The sequence below is a fragment of the Neomonachus schauinslandi genome, chromosome 2, assembly GCF_002201575.2.
Source record: "Neomonachus schauinslandi chromosome 2, ASM220157v2, whole genome shotgun sequence".
NCBI classification, from domain to species: Eukaryota; Metazoa; Chordata; class Mammalia; order Carnivora; family Phocidae; genus Neomonachus; species Neomonachus schauinslandi.
The window spans coordinates 199,018,434-199,037,934 of record NC_058404.1 but is presented as its reverse complement, the minus strand read 5'-3'; the positions used below and the strand labels follow the sequence as shown (position 1 = coordinate 199,037,934).

At 58.6% G+C, this 19,501-nt stretch overlaps 1 protein-coding gene across 1 annotated transcript in view; it reads left to right on the top strand.

The window, feature by feature from the left end:
- The window catches only part of PPP2R2C (protein phosphatase 2 regulatory subunit Bgamma), a 130,988-nt gene extending 114,485 nt beyond the window's left edge, over positions 1-16,503 (top strand). Inside the window, exons 7-9 of the mRNA XM_021677609.1 lie at positions 2,686-2,855; positions 8,105-8,196; positions 16,212-16,503. Coding sequence (XP_021533284.1) covers positions 2,686-2,855; positions 8,105-8,196; positions 16,212-16,503 — 554 coding nt within the window. The remainder of the gene's footprint in view (positions 1-2,685; positions 2,856-8,104; positions 8,197-16,211) is intronic.
- Positions 16,504-19,501: the final 2,998 nt, after the last annotated feature.

Here is a 19,501-nt window from a genome sequence, read left to right as displayed (position 1 = left end):
GTATCAGGAGAGGCACGGAGAAGAGGCAGTGTTGGCAGGCAGTGCCGGAGATCCGTCCACTCTGACTAGGGCTGGGCTCTGAGTAAGGCTCCAGGCTGGGCAGAGATGCTTAGATGACCAGATGACCAATGACGGAGGAAGGAGTCCTGCCCCAAGAGCTCACAGTCCCGTGAAGTGGCCGCATAGCCCTGCTGATGCCATATAGGAGGGTACCCCAGGCCATGCAGGCAGTAAGGGTGAGCCTTATATTTCTTTGGAGAGCATCTGGACAGGATGCACATAGAACAGGGCATTTGAGTAGGGGTTCTGAAGGATGTATAGGAGTTGGTAGGAAAGACAACTGGGAAAGGAGATTTCAGGGACAGAAAACAGTGAGAAAATATTATAAAAATAGCTACATGATTTTACTGAGCAGCTACTTGAGTCCCTCACTGAGGTGGGTGCTCCCAGTTATTCCCTCCAGAGATCCCAGCATGCTTTGTTCTCCAGGCCAGGAAGTTGGGCTCAGACAGGCTCAGGGGCTTGCCTGAACTCTGCTCTGCTCTGCTGCCTGGAACGGCAGGGCAGGGCATTGAAAAAGGCATTCATTTAAGGCGACCCTGACAGTGAGTTGTTCAGTGTGCTTACCTAGGGGCCTTGCTTGCTTCACCCTTTTCGAGGCCCTGGGGCCCTGGTGGAAAGGCCATTGGAGGATGGCTGGAGAAACAGGCCCATGAGGGCCCAGTTAGGAAAGAGCTTGTCAGCTACATGTAGGAGCCCGAATCTTGATCCTGTGGGCAGTGGGGGCGGGGGGGGGACGGGAATTGACACGGAAGACGACCGTCTGCAACCTTTTGACAAAAAAATTCACAGAAATGTTTGAAAAGTAAAAAAGAACTTCTAGGTATAATTTTCTCACACCTGTCAGTATCCCTTTCCATTCATTGTGTGCGGCCCTGGTCTTACTATGCTGAAAAAGCCATCAGAAATGCCCCCGAACAGCCAGAGCGGAGGTGACAGAGGGCCGTTCGGTGTTTCCGTCTCCAGCTATTGATTAGAGCATCCTCTGAGCCCTTGACCTTTGTGGTGTCTTGCTCCCGGAAGCTGGCAGGAGACACAGCCCGTGGCTCCGTGACATCCAGTGCAGAGGCTCCTCTGTGGTTTTGGTCCCCACCCACCGACCTTCCCTGCACCGCCTGCCAGATGCTCTGCATGGTGCAGGGGCGAAGTGAGCTAGGCCGGCCCTGGGGGTTTAGGTGGAGGCTGGCCAGAGGAAACCTCCAGGGTGGGCCTGGGGGGCAAAGTTGGGGTGCAAGAGACGGACCACATTTTAGGTCTTTATAACTCATCTTTTGTTCTGACCCCTAGTGGCAGGAACCACATCTACCTGGGACAGGAGGGAGATGGGGGGGGTCCCAAATGGGGGGGATACAGGGCTGGCACAGAGCTGGGAAGTAGGATGAGGGAATTTGAGGTTCGGAGGGGCTGGAAGGCGGGGCACGCTTGTGAGCCTCTTGGGGCATGTGATCGGCTCTCTGCTTCCCTATTTCAGAGCTGGGGACTCGGGGCCCAGCAGGAGGGGCAGCCTCTCAGCCGGTTTCCATGGGGACAGCTAGAAAGGTTGTCAAATGTTGAAGTCCTTCCAGACTGGCTGGTAAATAGCTGCCAGCCCACCACTCCATCCCCTTCCCGGCTCCCTGGGCCCACCCCAGCCCAGCTCCTACGGAGCTAATGCTTGGTTAGCTTGGTTCGCTACGGGGATGCTTGGGTCATGTTTGGTCCCCACCCTGCACCAGGGCCACTGTGGGATCTGATTAGCCAGTGAGCAGGTTGGTGGGCAGCCTGGTGAGACGGCCAGCCACAGACTGAGCCCGGAAGAGCCGGTCCCGCTGTGTGGGAGCCTCCGTGTGTCGGGGAAGGCCCGGTTCTTTGGGGCAGCAGGGAGGGGACGCCGCCTGGGGAGCCGCTCACTGTGCACTCTGTCCCCAGTGGGATCGTCCGCTCGGGGCAGCAGGCTGTCACCTTCAGGAGCCACGTAAGCAACTTCCTGTGTGGAGCTCCTGGTCCGAGACAATAGGAGGTGGCTGGCGGGTGGCACATAGGACTCAAGCTCCATCTCTGGCGAGATTTGATTTTGCCACAATCCAGCAGGGCTCAGCCGCGAACGCCCAGTGCGGCATGGGCAGAGGCCCAGGGCCACAAGCAGTGCCCAGCCTCGTCCGGGACACTGCCCAGCACGTGCAAGCATCTTAGGACACCCCGTGGTCCCGGCGTTCAGCATCCCCAGTAGGCGGCAGTAGGGTACAGCACAGCGAGTGCCGCTCTGGGTTCAAATCCTCATCCGCCACTTTCTTCTAGCTCTGCGTCTTGGGCATGGTTTTTAGCCACCGATGCCTCAGTCTTCCCAGCTATGAAATGGGAATGATAGTGGTACTGACCAGATGTTTTTAGCAGGCGGTTAGATGAGGTAATGCGCAGTAGGGCTCTGCACAGAATCTGGCTGAGAGTAAATGCTCAATAAACGTTGTTCCAAAAGCGGCTTCTTCCCTCCTCGGAGGGTCCGTTCAGGTGTCTAATTACAGGTTTGATGAAAGAATGAAGAAAGGACCATCCAGCGAGAGCCCAGGATGGAAACAGAGTTGTCTGTTATTCTGGCCCGTGGGGGCGAGCAGCCCGGTGATGGCCGTCCATTCTCTGTCCCCACAGTGTTCGAAGAGCCCGAGGACCCCAGTAACCGCTCCTTCTTCTCGGAGATCATCTCCTCCGTGTCGGATGTGAAGTTCAGCCACAGTGGCCGGTACATGCTCACCCGGGATTATCTCACGGTCAAAGTCTGGGACCTGAACATGGAGGCGAGGCCCATAGAGACCTACCAGGTAGGTGCTGCAGCCCCTCCGCGGGGTGGGAGACCCCCCGGCCTCCTTTCCCTGTGCCCAGAATCCCCCTGGAGGGGACGTCCCTGGCCGCAGAGGTGGCTTTCATACGCCCCTATTGGAGGTGAAGACACTCAGGCTCAGGAAATCAGGCAGTCCGTCCCCAGCCCCCAGCTCGGCCAAGAGCAGAAGCACCTGCTTAGTCCTGCCTCGCGGCGTCAGTGGGTGCTCTCCGCTCACTGGCCTCTGTGATCCGGGGCCCAAGGGAACAAGGATGAGCGTCAGGCTCTGCCCAGTTCGAGGGTTCAGGTGACTAAGGGTGTGGACGCAGTCCCTCCTCGGAGCCGGGGTCTGCAGCCCAGGATAAGGCAGGAGAAGAGCTGCCCTACTCCCAGGGAGCACCCTCCGGAGCGTGTGCAGGAGGCCGAGGCTGGGAGGGGTGCGGATGCTATGTTTCTAGATCCTCAGGCACGGGCCTTGGAAGCCAGGCACTGAGGCTGAAGCAGGAGATCCCTCCCTGGAACGGTATTTACTTATCAGTTTTCTGTTATGATCCACCCAGTTCTGTTAGGGGTGGAAAACAAAATTCATGAGATGTTAGAGTAAGACCTCACCAGAAGCCCCTGGCAAACCCTCACAGTGTCACCAAGTATTAGGTGCCCACAGGGGGTCACACACTTATATTTGTCACCTCTGTTCCTTACTGTCCCCGCGAAGTGGGCACCATCAGCTCCACTTGGCAGGAAGGGATCCTGGGTGCCAAGAGGCCAGGACAAGTGGGACCTGCCCTCGCAGCTGGGCAGTGACAGATGCAGAGCCTTCGGGGCCCTCCAGCCCCTTCCCTGTCCTCCCTCCCTGCTGGGGCCTGGAGTAGGGGTGCCCCGGGAGGCAGGGAGACCTCACTGGGAAGGGTGCAGAGCTGTGGGGAGAGATAGGGAGCTCAGGCTGGAGGCCATATGCCCACAAGGACTTCTGATCCCTTCAGACCCTTCCCTAAGCTTCTACCTCTTCCTGGGAAGGGCTCATGGAAGGGCCGTCATGGCTCCTGGTGGCAGCCCTGTTCCTAGCCACGTGTCTACCAGAGGTCCTGCCCAGTCCCCCAGTTGTCACCTAGGCCCCTCTTCACACTGCCCACCCCAGGGGGGATCAGCCCCTCCTCTGACCCTCAGGAGATGGCAGAGGCTGGAGATTGGGGCAGACATGACACAGCCCTGGTTCAGGTGCAGGAGTGACCAGCCCCTCTTACAGCCAGCCCGGGAAATGACTCTCTCCAAGTCCACGGGGACCTCAGGCTTCCGAGGCCCTGGAGTCAGTAAAGGCCCAAAGACCCTGAAACTAGGTGCTATGTTTAATACAGGCATTTTGCAGGGAGAGGGTCCATAGCCTCCAGAGATCTTCAGAGCATATGAGGACCCAATAAAGTGGAAGGAGACTGTTCTGGAGACAAGGCTGAGAGCCGGTGCTTGGCTTCTGGCCTGCTGGCCTACTGATTCTAAAATAACAATAGTTCTATAAAACCAGCACAGTAACTAATATTTTTGGCTCTTATGCTCTAGAATTGTGCTCAGCAGGGCTGTGGTTGGCTGAATCGCAGTGCTGAACGCATAGGGACTTCTCTCCCTTCAGAAGTCTGGAAGGGGGCATCCAGGAACTGCGAGTGGCTCTGGGACCTCCTTGGTGTCCCAACAGCTCCTTCTGTGATCTAGTCCACCATCATTTGTATATCAGTTCCCTGCTTTCATGTGTGACACCTCATGGTGGCAAAATAGCTGCCCCACCTCCAGGAACTGTGCCTACATTCCAGGAAGGAAATAGGAGGAAATGTGAAAGTCTGTGCTGGTTGGGTCTGTTGGATGTTTTCTTGGGAGCACAGAAGCTTTCCCAGAACACTCCTCAGAAGACTTCTTACAAGTCGTTGGCCAGAATGGCTCTGTGACCAGGCTGGGGAATGAGTAGTTGTACAGCCTCTCTGAGGAAGGTAGGGGAGAGGGGTTGGGGATGGGTGTTGAGTGAGCCAACCCTCAGCATGCGCTGCCTTGAGCTGAGTCCTTGGCACACTTTTCCTCTTCTAAAGCCTCACAGCTGCTCTGGGAGGTGGGGCCAGTGTTCTGTCGATCCCATTTTGTTTGGGGAAAATGGAATTAAATGGTGTATCTGCTGGAGCAGAGCTGGCAACCCGCGCACCTGGGATTGCTTTCCCGGGAGCCCACGCTCTTCTTGCCCTGCCTCCTGAGGGCGCTCACCCTGCAGGAGAGGGAGCGGGAGACCGGTGCGTGCTGGTGCTCGGACGAGTGCATCAGCGAGGGTGCTGAGACCGCACAGGGAGCGGAGTGCACACAGCAGTGCAGACCTGGAGGGGTTGAACACGAGCCCCTGAGAGTTCGTCTGTGGCCGGCAGTGAAGCCAGGCACCATTTATCCCCACTCATCTGAGTCGTTACATGTATTTGGCAGGTGTGTTCTGTGCCTGGCTGGACCCTGGGCTCAGGGAGAAGTAGGAGTCGCAGCCTCACCCTCCAGGGTCCTGGATGACAAGCACACAGTGAGGCTCGCGTGATGTGGCCTCAGGCCATGGGGCTCACTGGGCGGGGGAGGCTCCCTGAGGCGGGCACCTGTGTGAAAGAAATAGCGCCCTCCCGCATCTGTTTCCCCTTTTTTTCGGGGACTCACAAGCAGGCCAGTGTCCCATCAGAGGCAGCCTGGGGCTGTAACGTCACCTGGCATGATTCCTCCTGCTGGGGTTCTGTGTCGCCTTTTCCCTGGCCGTGCTGGCTCCCATGGAGGCAGGTGCTCCCCCCTCCCCCACGGCCACGCTCACCATGGGAGGAGGGCGGGAGTCCCTGACCCAGGTTTGGGCCGTTCCCAGGTGTCCCGGAGCTCTACCCTCTGCTTCCCTCCCTGCAGGTCTTGGAGATGCACAAGACCCCCACCCCGGCCTCCTCTCTTGGGTCCCGCACACAGCCCTCTGGGCCCTCCCCTTCCTGCCTCTCGGCCTCCTTCTCAGCCCATGGCAAGGCTCGCCCTTCTCCTCCTAGACTCTGGCTGGGGATGCAGGCCCATCCTCTCCCCACTGCGTGCCCTCCCCCAGACCCAGAGCCTTGCAGCACCTGGAGGGCCATGAGTCAAGTCTCTAACCCCACTCATTCATTCTAAAAAGTGCATTGAGCTCCTGTGATGTACCAGGCCCTGTTCACCCCACTGGCAAACTGTGAGGAACAAGACAGATCCTGCCTCGAGGGGCGTCCGTTCCAACAGGAAAGATGGCCGGAAACTAAGCAAATAGACAAAATAATCACAGCCTGCAAAAAGTGTGACAAATAAAGCAAACCAGGGGCTGAGGCAAAGAAAGTAGGGGTGCTGGAGCCTGAGGGAGGTGAGGGCATCACCCATCTAGGGGGAAGGTGCTCCCGGAGGAGGGAACAGTGAGTGCAAAGGTTCTGAGGCAGGCACATGGTTAGCGTGGTCAAGGAATGGTGGGGGGCTAGCTGGAGTAGCGTGAGCAGGGGGGAGAGAAGAGTCTGAGGTCAGAGAGGTGATTGGGGGCAGAGCCCAGGGGGCTTGTGAGCCCTGGAGGGTCTTGAGCAGCAGTGTGACATGATCCAGCTTGGTTTCTTTGGGGTCTCCCTGGCTGCCCATGGAGAGAGACTGGGGCTGGGGGGCATGGGCAGCCACGGGAGAGCAGTCAGGAGGAGTTTGCCACGAGCTGGGAGCTGGTGCTTGGAGAGGTAGCCGCACAGGACGTGGGGAGAAGCAGCTGGGCTCTGGATCACTTTGGATTCTGGACCAGCTGCATGTGGGGTGGGACCGACCAGAGGTGTGGGGAGGGATGCTGTTGTTGGTGGCCTTTGTGCCGGGAAGGCTGGGGGACGCTGGAGTGACCAGGGGCTCAGCAGTGGGCAGCCTCGATGGGCCTCTTGCCCATCCCCTTGGCGGCTAGATGGTCCCCCGTGTGCTTCGTCATCAGAGCATGGAGAGGATCGCACAGGAGTGCAGGCGGGGGTGGGGGTGGGGAAGGGCCGTGGAGCCCCCTTCATGGGCGGGCGGGCAGGTAGGGAAGTCACTGTGTGAGACCGGGGCGAACCTTCGCAGGGGAAGGGGTCCACACGAACACAGAAAGTCGGGGCAGGAGCCACAGATGTCCCTGACACCCCGGAGGGGACGAGACAGTTCAGCCTGGGGACCCATGGGGGCGGCCGGTGGGGCACCCCTCCTTTTAAAGATGAGTAAGAGGTTCCCAGACAGAAAAGGATGAACCCCTTTTTCTTTCCTCTCCCCTCCCCACCCCCCCACCCTTGACCCTTGGCTTGTGGCCTGAGTCGCTGCCCAACAGGAGTTGAGCTGTATTTCTGTCTGTCCCTCCACAGTTAATCAGGGTCCCAAATACCTATCGGTGCCTTGCCCCGCACTTGTCTGCTTGGGGGGGTCTCATGACCCCCTTTCTAGGTGGGAAACCTAAGGCTCACAGAGGTTAAGTGACTCTCTGGGTTGCACAGGCGTTCAGGCTTTGGGTTACCGCTGTCCCCTCCCCTTGCCCCACCCAGGGGGCAGGACCACATCCTCTGCAGGGAGCCAGCCCCCATGAGGCCCTCTGGGTGTAGAGCTTGGGAATCAGGCTGCTGGGAGGTGGACGCGGCCACAGGGGCATCGCCATCTGTCCCGTGGTATCAGGTGACTCTGGAAAAGGGTCCTGGTCTTCCACTTATAAGCTGTGTGACTTTGGGCCAGTTACTCACCCTCTCTGAGGGTCAGTGCCTCATCCACAAAACAGGACAAGTGCCACCTACTGAGATCATATTCGAGAGGCCCATGTGCGTTCGCCTTCCCCTTTCCTCCATGATTTGTGCTCATGGTGACTGTTACTAACCTCAGAGGGCAGGACCCCACACCAGGCAGCCTCCTTGGGTTGATCCCACAACAGTCCATGAGGTATGTGCTCTCTTCACTCGAAGGAGGAAGAAACCAAGGCTCAGAGAGGTGAAGTCACTTGTCCAGGATCACACAGCTGGGGGAGGGGTGGAGCCAGGATTTGGTCCCTACAGTGTGGTTCCCTTTGTCACTGTGACTGTCCCCTCTCTGGCCACAGCTCAGGGGTCGGCCGTGACAGGCGGTGGGCCCTTCTCAATAAGCAGGGCTGAGTCGGGAGGGCCATCCGAACCCCCAAGGGCATAGCCCCTCACTCCTCAGGGAGACCCTTCTCGCTGCAGGGGCCAGGACCCCCCCTGCCCCAGCTCAGCCTGTGCCTTCTCTCACTAGGTCCATGATTACCTTCGGAGCAAGCTCTGTTCCCTGTATGAGAACGACTGCATTTTCGACAAGTTTGAATGTGCCTGGAACGGGAGCGACAGGTAACCCCCAGACCTGGGACCGAGGCCCCTCGCTGGGCAGGGCCTGGGCTGCTGACCTAGCATCGTGCGAATGTGCCGTTTGTGAGCCTTGCTGAATGACGGTGTCAGAGGGGGGCCCACGGCTTCTTGCGGCGCCCAGAGCCCTCGGCCCTCCCACGCTGGGGCAGGATAGGATGCCGCTGTCCATGACTACACCCACCTCCACCCTGAGCGCTGGTCTCCGTAGTGGAAACTGTCCGTCTGGGTCCCTAGCCGCACGGCCACTTCCCCGGGTTGTCGGGACTGAGGGCTGTACCTCCCTGGGGCGGAGACCTTCAGCCAGTGGCATGCACCCTACCCCCACCCCGCATCAGAGCTGCACCCGCCTCTTTCTGGCGGCTCCCCTAGGTCAGGCCTGCTGGGGCCGTGAGGGGGGGGCACATTCCCGCTCCCGCACCTCTGGGGCTGGCAGGGGTTCCCCAAGTCCAGCCACATCTCACAGCCCCACCCACCCGGGAAGTGGCCTGATGTGAGCTCCTGATTCCCCATTGCTGGCTCAGCCCAGGGCAGGTGTGGATAGGAAGGGCTACGCTGAGACCATAGGGTGGGGGTGCGGAGGAGGGCCCAGAAACCACAGGGACGGGCCGGGAGGGAGCCACCTGCACACAGGCTGGCCCCACATGGGGCTGGGCCACTGTGTCTGGGGGTAGGGATCCCCTAGAGCTGCTGCTGACATCCTGGGGCTCCCCTGGCCCACGGGGGTCTCTGAGCAGGGCAATGCTCTCCATCAGACACCAGCACGCTGATCACAGGATTTCTGTCCAATAACACTTAGAAAACCAGGGTAGAGGCCCTGCCTTGAGACCAGGCTGACACAGAGGGTCAGAAGGGACACACACAGCATTCCCTCCAGGTGCCTGCACTCAGGCTGACCCCAGACACCCCCAGTGAGGACAGGGCTTCTCAAATACCCCTGAGCTGCAGACCCTGACACATTGGGGGCTCCCGAGTGAGCACCAGCAGTGGCTTTTGGGGTGGGGGGTCCATTAGAATCTCAGGAGAGAGACTTATTGCTGGCTGAAAGGGGATTCCAACACTACAGGGTGGGGGTCTCCACGGGCGGTGACTGCTGCACGCCATTCCTCCATGTCACCACCAGGGGGCACTCGTGAACAGCCCATGCCTGGCTCCCAAGAGAGGAGCCACCAAGCTTGTCCTGGTTGGTGCCCAGCCTGGAGCTCAGCTCTGTTCCCAGTGCCTCTCACGCCACTTCCTGCCATGCACTTTACATGGCAGCCACCCCCATCCCTGGGGGTCCTGCCACTCCCCTTAGTGGTTCCCCTTCACAACCAGCTCTGCTCCCGTACCCTGAAATCCTGGCCGCATTGCACCTGGCTCACTCCTGCTGTCACCTCAGATTACTGACTCAACTGAAGGCTGTCTCTTCCAGGAAGCCCTCAGGGCACTCTCCATCTTGCTTCTCCCCTCCCCCCCCCCCCCCCCTGCCCAACCCCCTGAATCTTCCATCTATGTCTTGGCATTTATCACATTTTCTCCTTGCCTCCGCTTGCCTTCCCTGTTGGATGGGGTGCCCTTGGGGGTGTGACTGGGGCCCAGCCCATCCTGAGCTGCTCCTTCGGGGCCTCAGGAGTGTCTAGTCAGTGGCTATTAATGTTCCCGAAGGCACAGGGGTGGGCCACCTCCTTCCACTTCATCCTGAACACCTCCTCCAGGAAGCTCTCCTTGATCTGTTCTGCCTGGGACAAAGAGATTTGTGTCAACCAGGCATCTTCCAGTTGCAGAAAGTCAGACAAGCCTAAGCTTGTTCTGGGCAGGTACAGGCAAGGCTGCCCCAGGGCTCAGGTGTTCCCTGGGGCCATTGCTTTCTCTGTTCCCATCTCTGCGCCTCCCTGCTTCTCCTTACACACTAGCCTCATCCTGTCCTGCAGCTCCCGTCGCTGCTGGGGATGACGCTCCTAAATAGTTCCCCTGGCATTGACCTCACCACCCACAACCCTCCCCGCATCTATGGGAAGGTCTCTTGGAAGGTCAGATTGGCTTCTGGTTACATGCTTACTTTTTGAGCCAGTCAGCCTGGACACGATTATTGGATACCTCGCTTGGCCAGCAGGGGGCGCATAGAGCCCGGAGCTCGACAGTCCCTCAGCTGTGCCCAGTGCAAAGAGCCCTGGGGACAAGAGCGGTGACTGAAGTATCCCCCCCCCCCCCCCCGTGCAGATGAAGAAAATGAGGCGAGCAGAGGTGAAACAACCTGCCTAGACACAGTCCAGGGGCAGGGGCTTTTCTCTGTTAAGGGAACCTTCTGGAATGTAAGCAGTGGGCCATTCTGTCCGGGGCGTGGTTTGCAGGGAGCTGGGACCTGGTGCTCTGAGATGAGAGAGACCCTCCTCCTTGCAGGTGGGGAGGGGGCTCCCTCTTCCGCCCAATTTTGTGGGTTGCCAGTGACTTTAGTGACCTCACTCGGCCTTCCCCTTGGTGGATCAGAAGCCGGGGTAGGGGATTGGGGGCGGCTGCCTTCCTCTTTTCTCTGCCTTCCTGGCCTGGAGGTGGGGGTGCTCCAGCAGGACCCTTCCCTGAGAATCATTCCTCATTCACTCTTTCCTTCCACTCCCCTAGTTGGGGCGTCCTGTCTCAGACCAAGCCGGGGCTTCAGGCCAGGGGAATGATTAGAAGCAAGAAATACCTCTTGGAGTTTCCTGAGCCCCACACTGCCCCGTTTTACCAAGAATCCCATGCCATGCTCACCAGGAGTTGGGGTTCCTCGTTACCCCCATTTTATTGATGGGAAAACCTGCATGGAGGTGGGGGGAGCATGTTAAGGGCAGAGCTAGAATTTGGACCCAGGGAGTGGTGGCCTGAGCATCTGCCCACAATACTTGGGTTCGGGGCGTGCCTTTGCCTTTTAGGCCCAAGTAAAGCAGGTGGAGAGAGAAAGGCCTCTGACCCCATTTTTTACGGTGAGGCCAGTCACCAGCCCCAGACCGCCCAGCGCCTGGGGCTGCCCCACCGCATTCCTGACCCCAGTCTGAGCTCCGCAGCAGCTGCTCTGGGCCCAGGGAGGGGAGGCCTTGGCCCCATGGGGATCTCAGACTCGCCATCCAGCGTGGGTGTTGGAAACCACAGCTGCGCCCTGGCCCCAGGCTCCTGAGTCTACCCCCGAGGAGGGCTGCTGTGGGTTTTGTGAGCACCCTGGGTGGGTCTGCGGCCAACAGGTGGCCCCTCTCGTCTGCAGGCTCTGGGAGTGACTACCAAATAGGGCAGCCTGGTGCAGGGCGGAGGTCACAGGGTGAGGCCAGACGAAGGAGGGGGTGCCACAGCTGCTCACCCTGGGGGAAGGGGAGAGCCCCCTTTGTCTTGCTGGCATCTCAGCAATGTCCCCTGAGTCCCAGGGCCGGGCATGGTGGGTGACGAGGAGGGAGCGAGAGCAGGAATCACCTTCTAATAAAGCTTGCGGCCAAGGGCACCTGGGCTCATCAGCACGGCCTACCTGTGCATTTGCTATGGGCTCCTGGCAGGTGGGGGCCTTCCCCGTGGCCCAGCCCGGCCCAGCACCTGACACCAGGGGGCACCTGCTGTGCAAGTGAGGGGGGCATCTGGCAGGGCCACAGGCGGGTCCCTCTGACTCCGCCCTTGTCTGCTGAGCCAGACAGGCCTGATGCGTTGCTGTCCTGGGTCAGGAGGTCAGAGTTCATCCCAGCTGGTGACCCCCGAGGTCTGAGCATCCCCCTCTGCAGGGCACGTGGCACAGTCTGCCCTTAACATGCTTCCTGTCTGTGCAGGTATGAGCCTAGGATCTGCAGATTCCAGTCTTGGGACCCCCCAAGAGCACAGGGCACCAGGGACACAGCAGAGATGGGACCCGGTGCCTACGTGGCAGGACCCTGTGGTTTGCAGGGCACAGACTAGAGCAAAGCTCAGAGGGAAGCCCTGGGCAGGAGGGGAGTGGCTGGGGGCCCATCAGGGGAGGGGTCTGGGGATGGCCTCCTGGAGGAGGTGCCCTCAAGTCTCAAGAAACCAGTAGGAATTTGCCCACAGAGGGTGGAAGGGCACTGGGGCATAGGGAACAGCATGGCAGAAGCCTCAGGAAAGAAGTGGCCATAGCTGATGTTGAGGGCCAACAGATGTGGCCATAGCTCGGTGCTGAGGGCAGAGGTTAAGTCTCAGGGTGAGTAAGTGCTCTTGGGCCTCCCTGGGGTGGGTGCCGTGAGAGAGTCCAGCATGGGGGATAATGGGCTTGGGGGTCAGAAGCAGGGGGACCAGTGAGCAGGCTGTTGTAGCCGTCCCTTGGGGCCAGAGACGAGGGTGATGTGTGCGGTGAAGGTAGAGGAGAAGGGCTGGAGTCAAACCACCCTCAGGGTATCTGAGGATGGACAAGAGCTGGGTCACGTACACCCTCGGGGGTGGCCCCGGGGGCCGGGGTTTCCCATCCACTGTCCACCACAGGGACCCGGGTGGAGCTTTCGAGAAAACATACCTCCTTTTCTGGAAAGCAAGAGATGTGTGCAGAAACTCCCCAGTGGGGTCGTCACCTCCCGGGCTGCATGAGGATCTGTCCCTGAATGTCCACTCATTATTGCAAGAGTTAACCAACGAACCCCCTGCAGCCCCCCTGCCCGTCAGCCTTGGGACTCTGGCACTGGGCCACAGGGTGGCCCCTCTTGCCCCTCAGCCTTGGTGGCAATGCTGACATCATCTGGTCCTGGTCCCCAGCTCTGTCCTCCGGCATGGGCCTTCTAAAGCCCCGAACACGGGTGCTCCACGGGCTGGGCCCCGGGAGCCCCCTGGACTGACTGGCGTCCCTAGGTCTCCAGTGGGTTCCCTGGGGCCTGATGTTGGGGGCCTGTCTTTCTGCAGGAGAACAGCTCTGGGTCTCTGACCTGTTGTCCACTGTCCCCTTCCCGCGGCCTGGTCTCAGTTCTGAGCTGCAGCTCGAGGGAGGGTACTCGGGTGATGGCCTGGCCCGGCCGAGGGTCCCACGCTGGACTGTCTGCTGTTGGCTGCGGTGGCCAGACGCCTGGATTCCAAGGGCTGCCACTGGCCCGCACGCCAGCTCTGAGGGCAGCCCTGTGACAAGCCCTGTGGGCTTGGCTTCCAATGACGAAGTCACCAGCCCACTCCCCGTTCTCACACGGGGGGATCCGTGCTACGCAGGAGAGGCCTCACGGGTCATAACCTGGGGGGGACGTTCGAGCCAACCCGGCCGTCCTCGGGACAAGCTGATGTGTGAGGAGAGGGGCTTCCTCTGGAAGGTGGGAGCGGGAAGGCCTCTCCCCACCCGCCCCCACACAGCGCGGCCCTGCACCTCCCCACGAGCCACGTCTTTGTCTGTACAAGCAATGGGTTTGTTCCCACAGATTAAGGTTATAGAGACGGAGTTAGGGAACAGAAGAGAGTAGAGCCAGCCTGCCTTCCCTGCCAGAGATGCCACAGACCTCCAGAAACGGCCGAACTGCCTGGCTGCACCCCTCCCCCAGGCACAGCTGCAGAGACGCCCCTCCTCCCGCCCCGCCCTGTCCCAGGTCAGGTGCAGAGCGGGGATGGGTGAGGCGGCCTCCTGCTTTCCTAGGACTCCCCCTGGGGGTCTTTGTGAAGGCCTGTGACCCTTCTGCTGCATTCACTCACTCATACCCCTAGAGCACCCACGGGGTGCTCTGAACTTCCAGGTGCCACAGTGAACAAGAGAAGCTTCTGGCCCTTCCTTCCCTACGGTTCACAGAGCATCTGCGGCCTTCTCCCCGAGCACCAGGCCAGGGCGCTCGGCTTGGCCCCGTTCTGTTTGGCTGCGGCTGCGGGTCAGCATTTGCTCCCCCAGTGAGGCCAAGCCAGGCCTTGCGGCTCAGACGAGACACGCCTGCCCCAGGAGCCCCCACCGAGTGGTAGAGACCGGCCCCCCAGACGCTTGCCCATGGTGGCTAGCACCGTGAGGCGTCCCCCGCCTGCCCCTCTGGCTCCCGACCACCAGGGGCTGGCTCGGCCGCCGTGCCCTCTGGCTTGTGGCCAGCTTTAACCAGTGGGGACACCAGAAGGAGGTCTGAGGGCAGCAGAGAGAGACGGGGTATTTGTCCCACGTCCCTCCTTGTCCTCTGAGCCAACTGTGAACCTGTGGGCACAGGTCTAGTCAGCTACCTTCTTCACACAGATCTGTCTGTCTGTCTGTCAGCCTTCCTCCCCTCACCCCTCAGGCCTGGGGGAATATTGCAGCCCCAGGGCTCGGCACTTTCCCTGTGGTTCCTTTAGAACCTTCCAGAACATTTGTGCATAACCTCTTTATGGAGCTCTTCTCCAGTCACCCACTTGGCATGTGCCCTCTGTCCTCTGCTGGGGTCCAGGTGACCCCCGCCTGGGTCTGCCTGGACACCCCAGGAACATCGCAGAAGAACCGCTTTTTGGAGGAGGTGTTCCACTCCCACTGCCCTCAAGCACCCTCCCTCGCCCACTGATCTTGCAACACAAGGTCTGACAAAGCAGTTTGGGTGGCAGGGGAGGGGACACCAGGGGGTGGCACTGCGGATTGTGGACTCTGGCACAAAGCCTCGCCTTGTGGGTGCAGGCCGTCTCCAGAAACCACACACGCAGGGCAGGCAGGGGAGGCACCGAAGCCGTTCGTGGGTGGGAACCCAAAGCCTCTACTTCCCTCCAAGGAACTATTGGCCCAGACTCGCCAGGCCCCGAGAACCCGAGGTCCTTCCTGGGAAGGATCAGAACTCCGAGGGGCTGCCTTCTCAGTGAGAAAGGAGACAGACGGTTGTCAGCCCAGCCCCTGCCCTCTGCCAGGGAGATTGCTCCCCTCGGGCAGGTCCAGGAGCCAGGCCGCTGTGAGGCCTCCCCACCATCTAGAAGGGGCTGACATTGAGAGATGGCCCACCGGCTCTGGTAGAGATGCTGCGGGGAGGGAGGGCCCTGCGTCTACTCTCCCCGTGTCTGTTTACCAGCCCACGTTCTCCCACGGAAGGGAACACGTTACAAGGAGACATGTCACTTTCAGGCTGTGACTCACCATCATCCAGGGCCCCCGAACCCCTCCGTGAGCGTCTGACCTCCCAAGCCCAGGTGCCTGATACGACAACGTCTCCTGGTCTGTCCGGGGGACGTCTGCCTCTGGCATCTCCTGCTCATCTGCATTGTTCCCCTGACTTGGGCGATCTTGAAGACATGGCCCATGTGCATAACCCTTGTAAACTAGGGGTCCACGGGGCTCTGTCTCGGAGCAGTGACGCCCCCAAGAAACACGCTCAGCTTCCCAAGGGAGGAAAGGAATTCCAATCTGTACGCACCCCCCTGAAGAACGTTGAGGGGAACCTCATTTCCTGGAATCCCCTCCCTCCTCCTTATTTTGCCCCCCTCTCCCTGCCTGGCTGCTCCAGGGCCTCTCCTGAGCCAAACCCCCAAACCCCTTCTCTAGGCCCAGGCCCCATAGCTGGCATCCTCGCTGTCCCAGCAGATGGACACGGCCTTTCTCCCACGCCCCAGGAACCCCTTCTCCTTGGGGGAGGTGGGGGGAAGAGAAACACAGTGGATCACGAATGTCAGATTCTCTAGCAGGACGGGGAAGGGCATGAACACCTGCACAGCACTGGTGTGCGAAGAGCACTTAGTCTTAACTCAGAACAGGAGGGTGCTGGGTGCCTGCGGTGAAGGGTGCGGCGGCTGGGGTCGGGGCCAGCCCTGGGTCGGCCTTGGAGTCTGCAGCTGGGCCGGCGGCTTCTGTGTTGACTTGCCCTCTGCTGGTGCCTAGTCTCTCCGGAAGGCCAGCCTCTCCTGGAGGCAAGGGAGAGTGCGGGAGAATTTTCTCTGTGGTGTCTGGGGCAGAGCATTAAGGGGTCTTAGGGGAGCCCGCGTGTGGATGGCAGCTGAGCTGTGAGGGAGGACCAGAGCCCAAGAGGAGGGAAGGTGGGGACCGGACTGTCTCTTCCCCTGGGGGAGGGGGTGGCCCTGCAGCCCAGGGTTTGTCCCCGGGGGTGTGGCACATCGCCACTGGCCTCCTCCCCACCTGACGTCTCTCCTCCTCCCGCCAGCGTCATCATGACCGGGGCCTACAACAACTTCTTCCGCATGTTTGACCGGAACACCAAGCGCGACGTGACCCTGGAGGCGTCGAGGGAGAGCAGCAAGCCTCGGGCCGTGCTCAAGCCGCGGCGCGTGTGTGTGGGCGGCAAGCGCAGGCGGGATGACATCAGTGTGGACAGCCTGGACTTCACCAAGAAGATCCTGCACACGGCCTGGCACCCGGCCGAGAACATCATCGCCATCGCGGCCACCAACAACCTGTACATCTTCCAGGACAAGGTGAACTCCGAGATGCACTAGGTGCGCGTGGAGCCCCGTCCCGGACACGAGCAGCGCAGCCTGGAGCGGCCCTGTCCCTCCGGCCCAGGCGGCCTCTGCTGGCCACACTCTCTGTTTGAAGACAGGAGTCAGGAGGGCTCACAACCACAGACCGTGAAATGGACGTGATCGTGGCCTTGGGGTCCAGGCCCTTCATTCCCGTACTTAACTGTGAGCTGCCCGTTCCACGATTAGGACTTAGACATCTCTGGGTTCATGCTTGTCTTCTTCCAGCAGCAACTTTCAGGGGAAGTGGGCGCCCTGGGAACCCCCCTCCCCCAGGCCCCAGATCAGGGCTCTGGGGACAGAGGACAGACTCAAACAAGCCAGCCAGGGATTCTTTTGGTTATCAATGGAGCAATTTCCACTGTCTCAGAGCCGAGGGTCTTCCCTTGGCCTTTTGGATCGTGAATTCACGCTGAGAATTGGCAGGTGCAAGCTCCTCTTTTAGTGTCTTTCAATACCCCAGGTCCAGCGTTTCCTGAGAGGAAAGGGGGCACTGAAACCCACCCGTGTGTGTGTGCCTGTTCTTCTCACCATGTACCCAGCCTTTGCTGAGCGTGGGCTGGGGGCCAGGCACAGTACTCGGCCCGTTAGGTGCGTGGATTCAGTCCCCGCTCCGTGGGGCTCTCCTGTCCTGCTTCACGGTCACCGGGCACCTCGTGGGAACTCACATGGGCCCTGTCCGTGACCCTGTAAGGTGGGTGTCCGTTCACTTACTCCATAAACACCAGCCCCTCACTGAGTGCCAGGCTCTGTGCCAGGCGCCAGGGACGAAAGGTGGAATAATTACCATCCCCACTATACACACGAGGCAGCGGGCCCTGACAGAATGAACAGTTTGTCTAAGGCACGCAGCGACCAAGTGGTGGAGTCAGGAATCCCGAGCACTGGGCGCTTTCCGAGCCACCACGTTGGCAGCTCGCATTAAAGCAGCGTTCTTGCCTGGAAGGTTCTGGAAACACCTCTTCATCTTGGGAGGTGGGCGATGACGAGGGTCCGGGGCGACCCGAGCCGCAGCATGGAGAATGGAGAAGACCCCGGTGGTGCCAAGCTCTGTGTGGTGACTTCAGACCCCCACCCTCTTGGGGGCGCCTCGCTGCACCCACATCTGTGCCCCAGCCCCTTGTTCAGGTGCACTGAGCTGCCTCCAGGTGGAAATTGCATGTTATGACCATTTCAAGATACCTTTTCTTCAATGACCCGGCCTCGGAGGACTCTTTCCTGAGGGCCTCAGAGAACGCCTGTCTCCGCAGCACCTGCTCCTACCACGTGGTGGTGGAGACCATGTCCCCCACCCCCCACTCGTCTTCTCTGCCTACAATTACAGCGAACCACTGGTGTGCGTGGGATTCAGAGAACAGAGTGCAGAGGCCGAAGCCAACATTCTTTTTTACAAGAAGTAACCCAACCCAGGAAACAGACCCACCCGAGATTTTTCTCAGTGGATAATGGTATACCTTTGTGTGTGTCAAAGCACAAAACGCATGTGCATTCACTTCTGGCCATATGATATTTACACAAGGAAATGAGTCCGTTGTTTCGTTTTGGGTTTTTTTGTTTTTTAAATCAACATGAATGAAGAATGTTTGTTTATATATCACTGTAAAATCCAGGTGACCTGGACAGTATTATATGTACATATCTATTCTAATTAAAATTAACAATCACAGGATTGGATTCCTTTTTTTTCCCCCTTTGTAAAGAGGTTCAAGAATGTGGTACCTTGTATAGAAAACTTGTTGAAGCCAAAATCCAGCTCTGAGGGCCTTACACAATTACGTGGATATTTGGCACAATCCGTTTCCCTTTGTGATTCAGACGCTAAGAGGAGACTTGCTTTTGCAGTTGGAGGTTACTGTCAGATGGTAGATTTCACATTTACGGTCTACAGAGTAACAACCCTTACCACTGCATTCAAAGGGAGGTCTTAATACAGTTCCTGGTTCTTTACTCCTGTTTTAAACTTTGGATACCAAGCCAAAAAGGAAAAGAAAGAAAGAAAATTGATCTTAGAGGAAAAGCATGTCTTCAGATCCCTGGAAAGTCGTGATGTCCAAAGCAAGTTGTGAATAATGACACATGTTGGGAGGGGGGGCAAGACTAGACGTATGTGGCAGACGGGCCAGTAAAATAGTCACAAACTCTGCTTCTTACTGTTTAAATTTTCTGCTCTTCTTGAATGTATGAGCGTTCACATAGTCATTGTGAAGTTGTCGGGTTGTTCTGTTTTTATTCTAATACTCTGAGGACTGAGCTCTTGGTGGCGTCGGGTATGTGGTGGTAGGTAGACAGACCTGATCACTTTGGATTCCGTAGCTCATGGGTGCATTCTGGTTTTCTTCGGTATCTCAGATTATTCAACTGTTGAATAAAATTATAAATATGTTAATACCAGCTTTTTCCAATAAAATAACAAATGTTACATCGAACATGAGACTCAGAATGCCGTTTGTTTCTAACGAGGCCAAACCCAGGGCAGCGGGTGCTGGTTCACCTCAAGGCTCTGCGACCTCTAGCTCTTAATGAAGTTTTTAACCTTTACGAGGTCTGATTTCGTCACTGGAGAAATGGAGCTAACCTCGTGAACCGGATAGAGCCTGCAAAGCATAGCGTCTGGCACATAAGCTCTCAATAACTGACCGTTGTTTTGCCCTTTGTTTTGTTTTGAAGCAGGTGCGCATAGCCCACCGTGATTTCCAGTATTCTCACACTCTGTCATGACCTTTCTCACCACTTCAGCATGAGGGTATGGTACAGATGAGGACATGGAGGTCCAGAGAGGTTAAGGAAGTAGCTCGACATCACACAGCCGGCATGTGTTGGAGCGGGTTTCAAGCCGCTGACCCACACACTCGTCTGGGCTCCATGTTATCCCTTTTGCAGGGGAAGAGGGGAATCCTGCTGTTATACCCACTGTACAGATGGAGAAACGGGCTCAGAGAGGTGAAGTGATTTAACCTGTGCCCAAATTCACAGA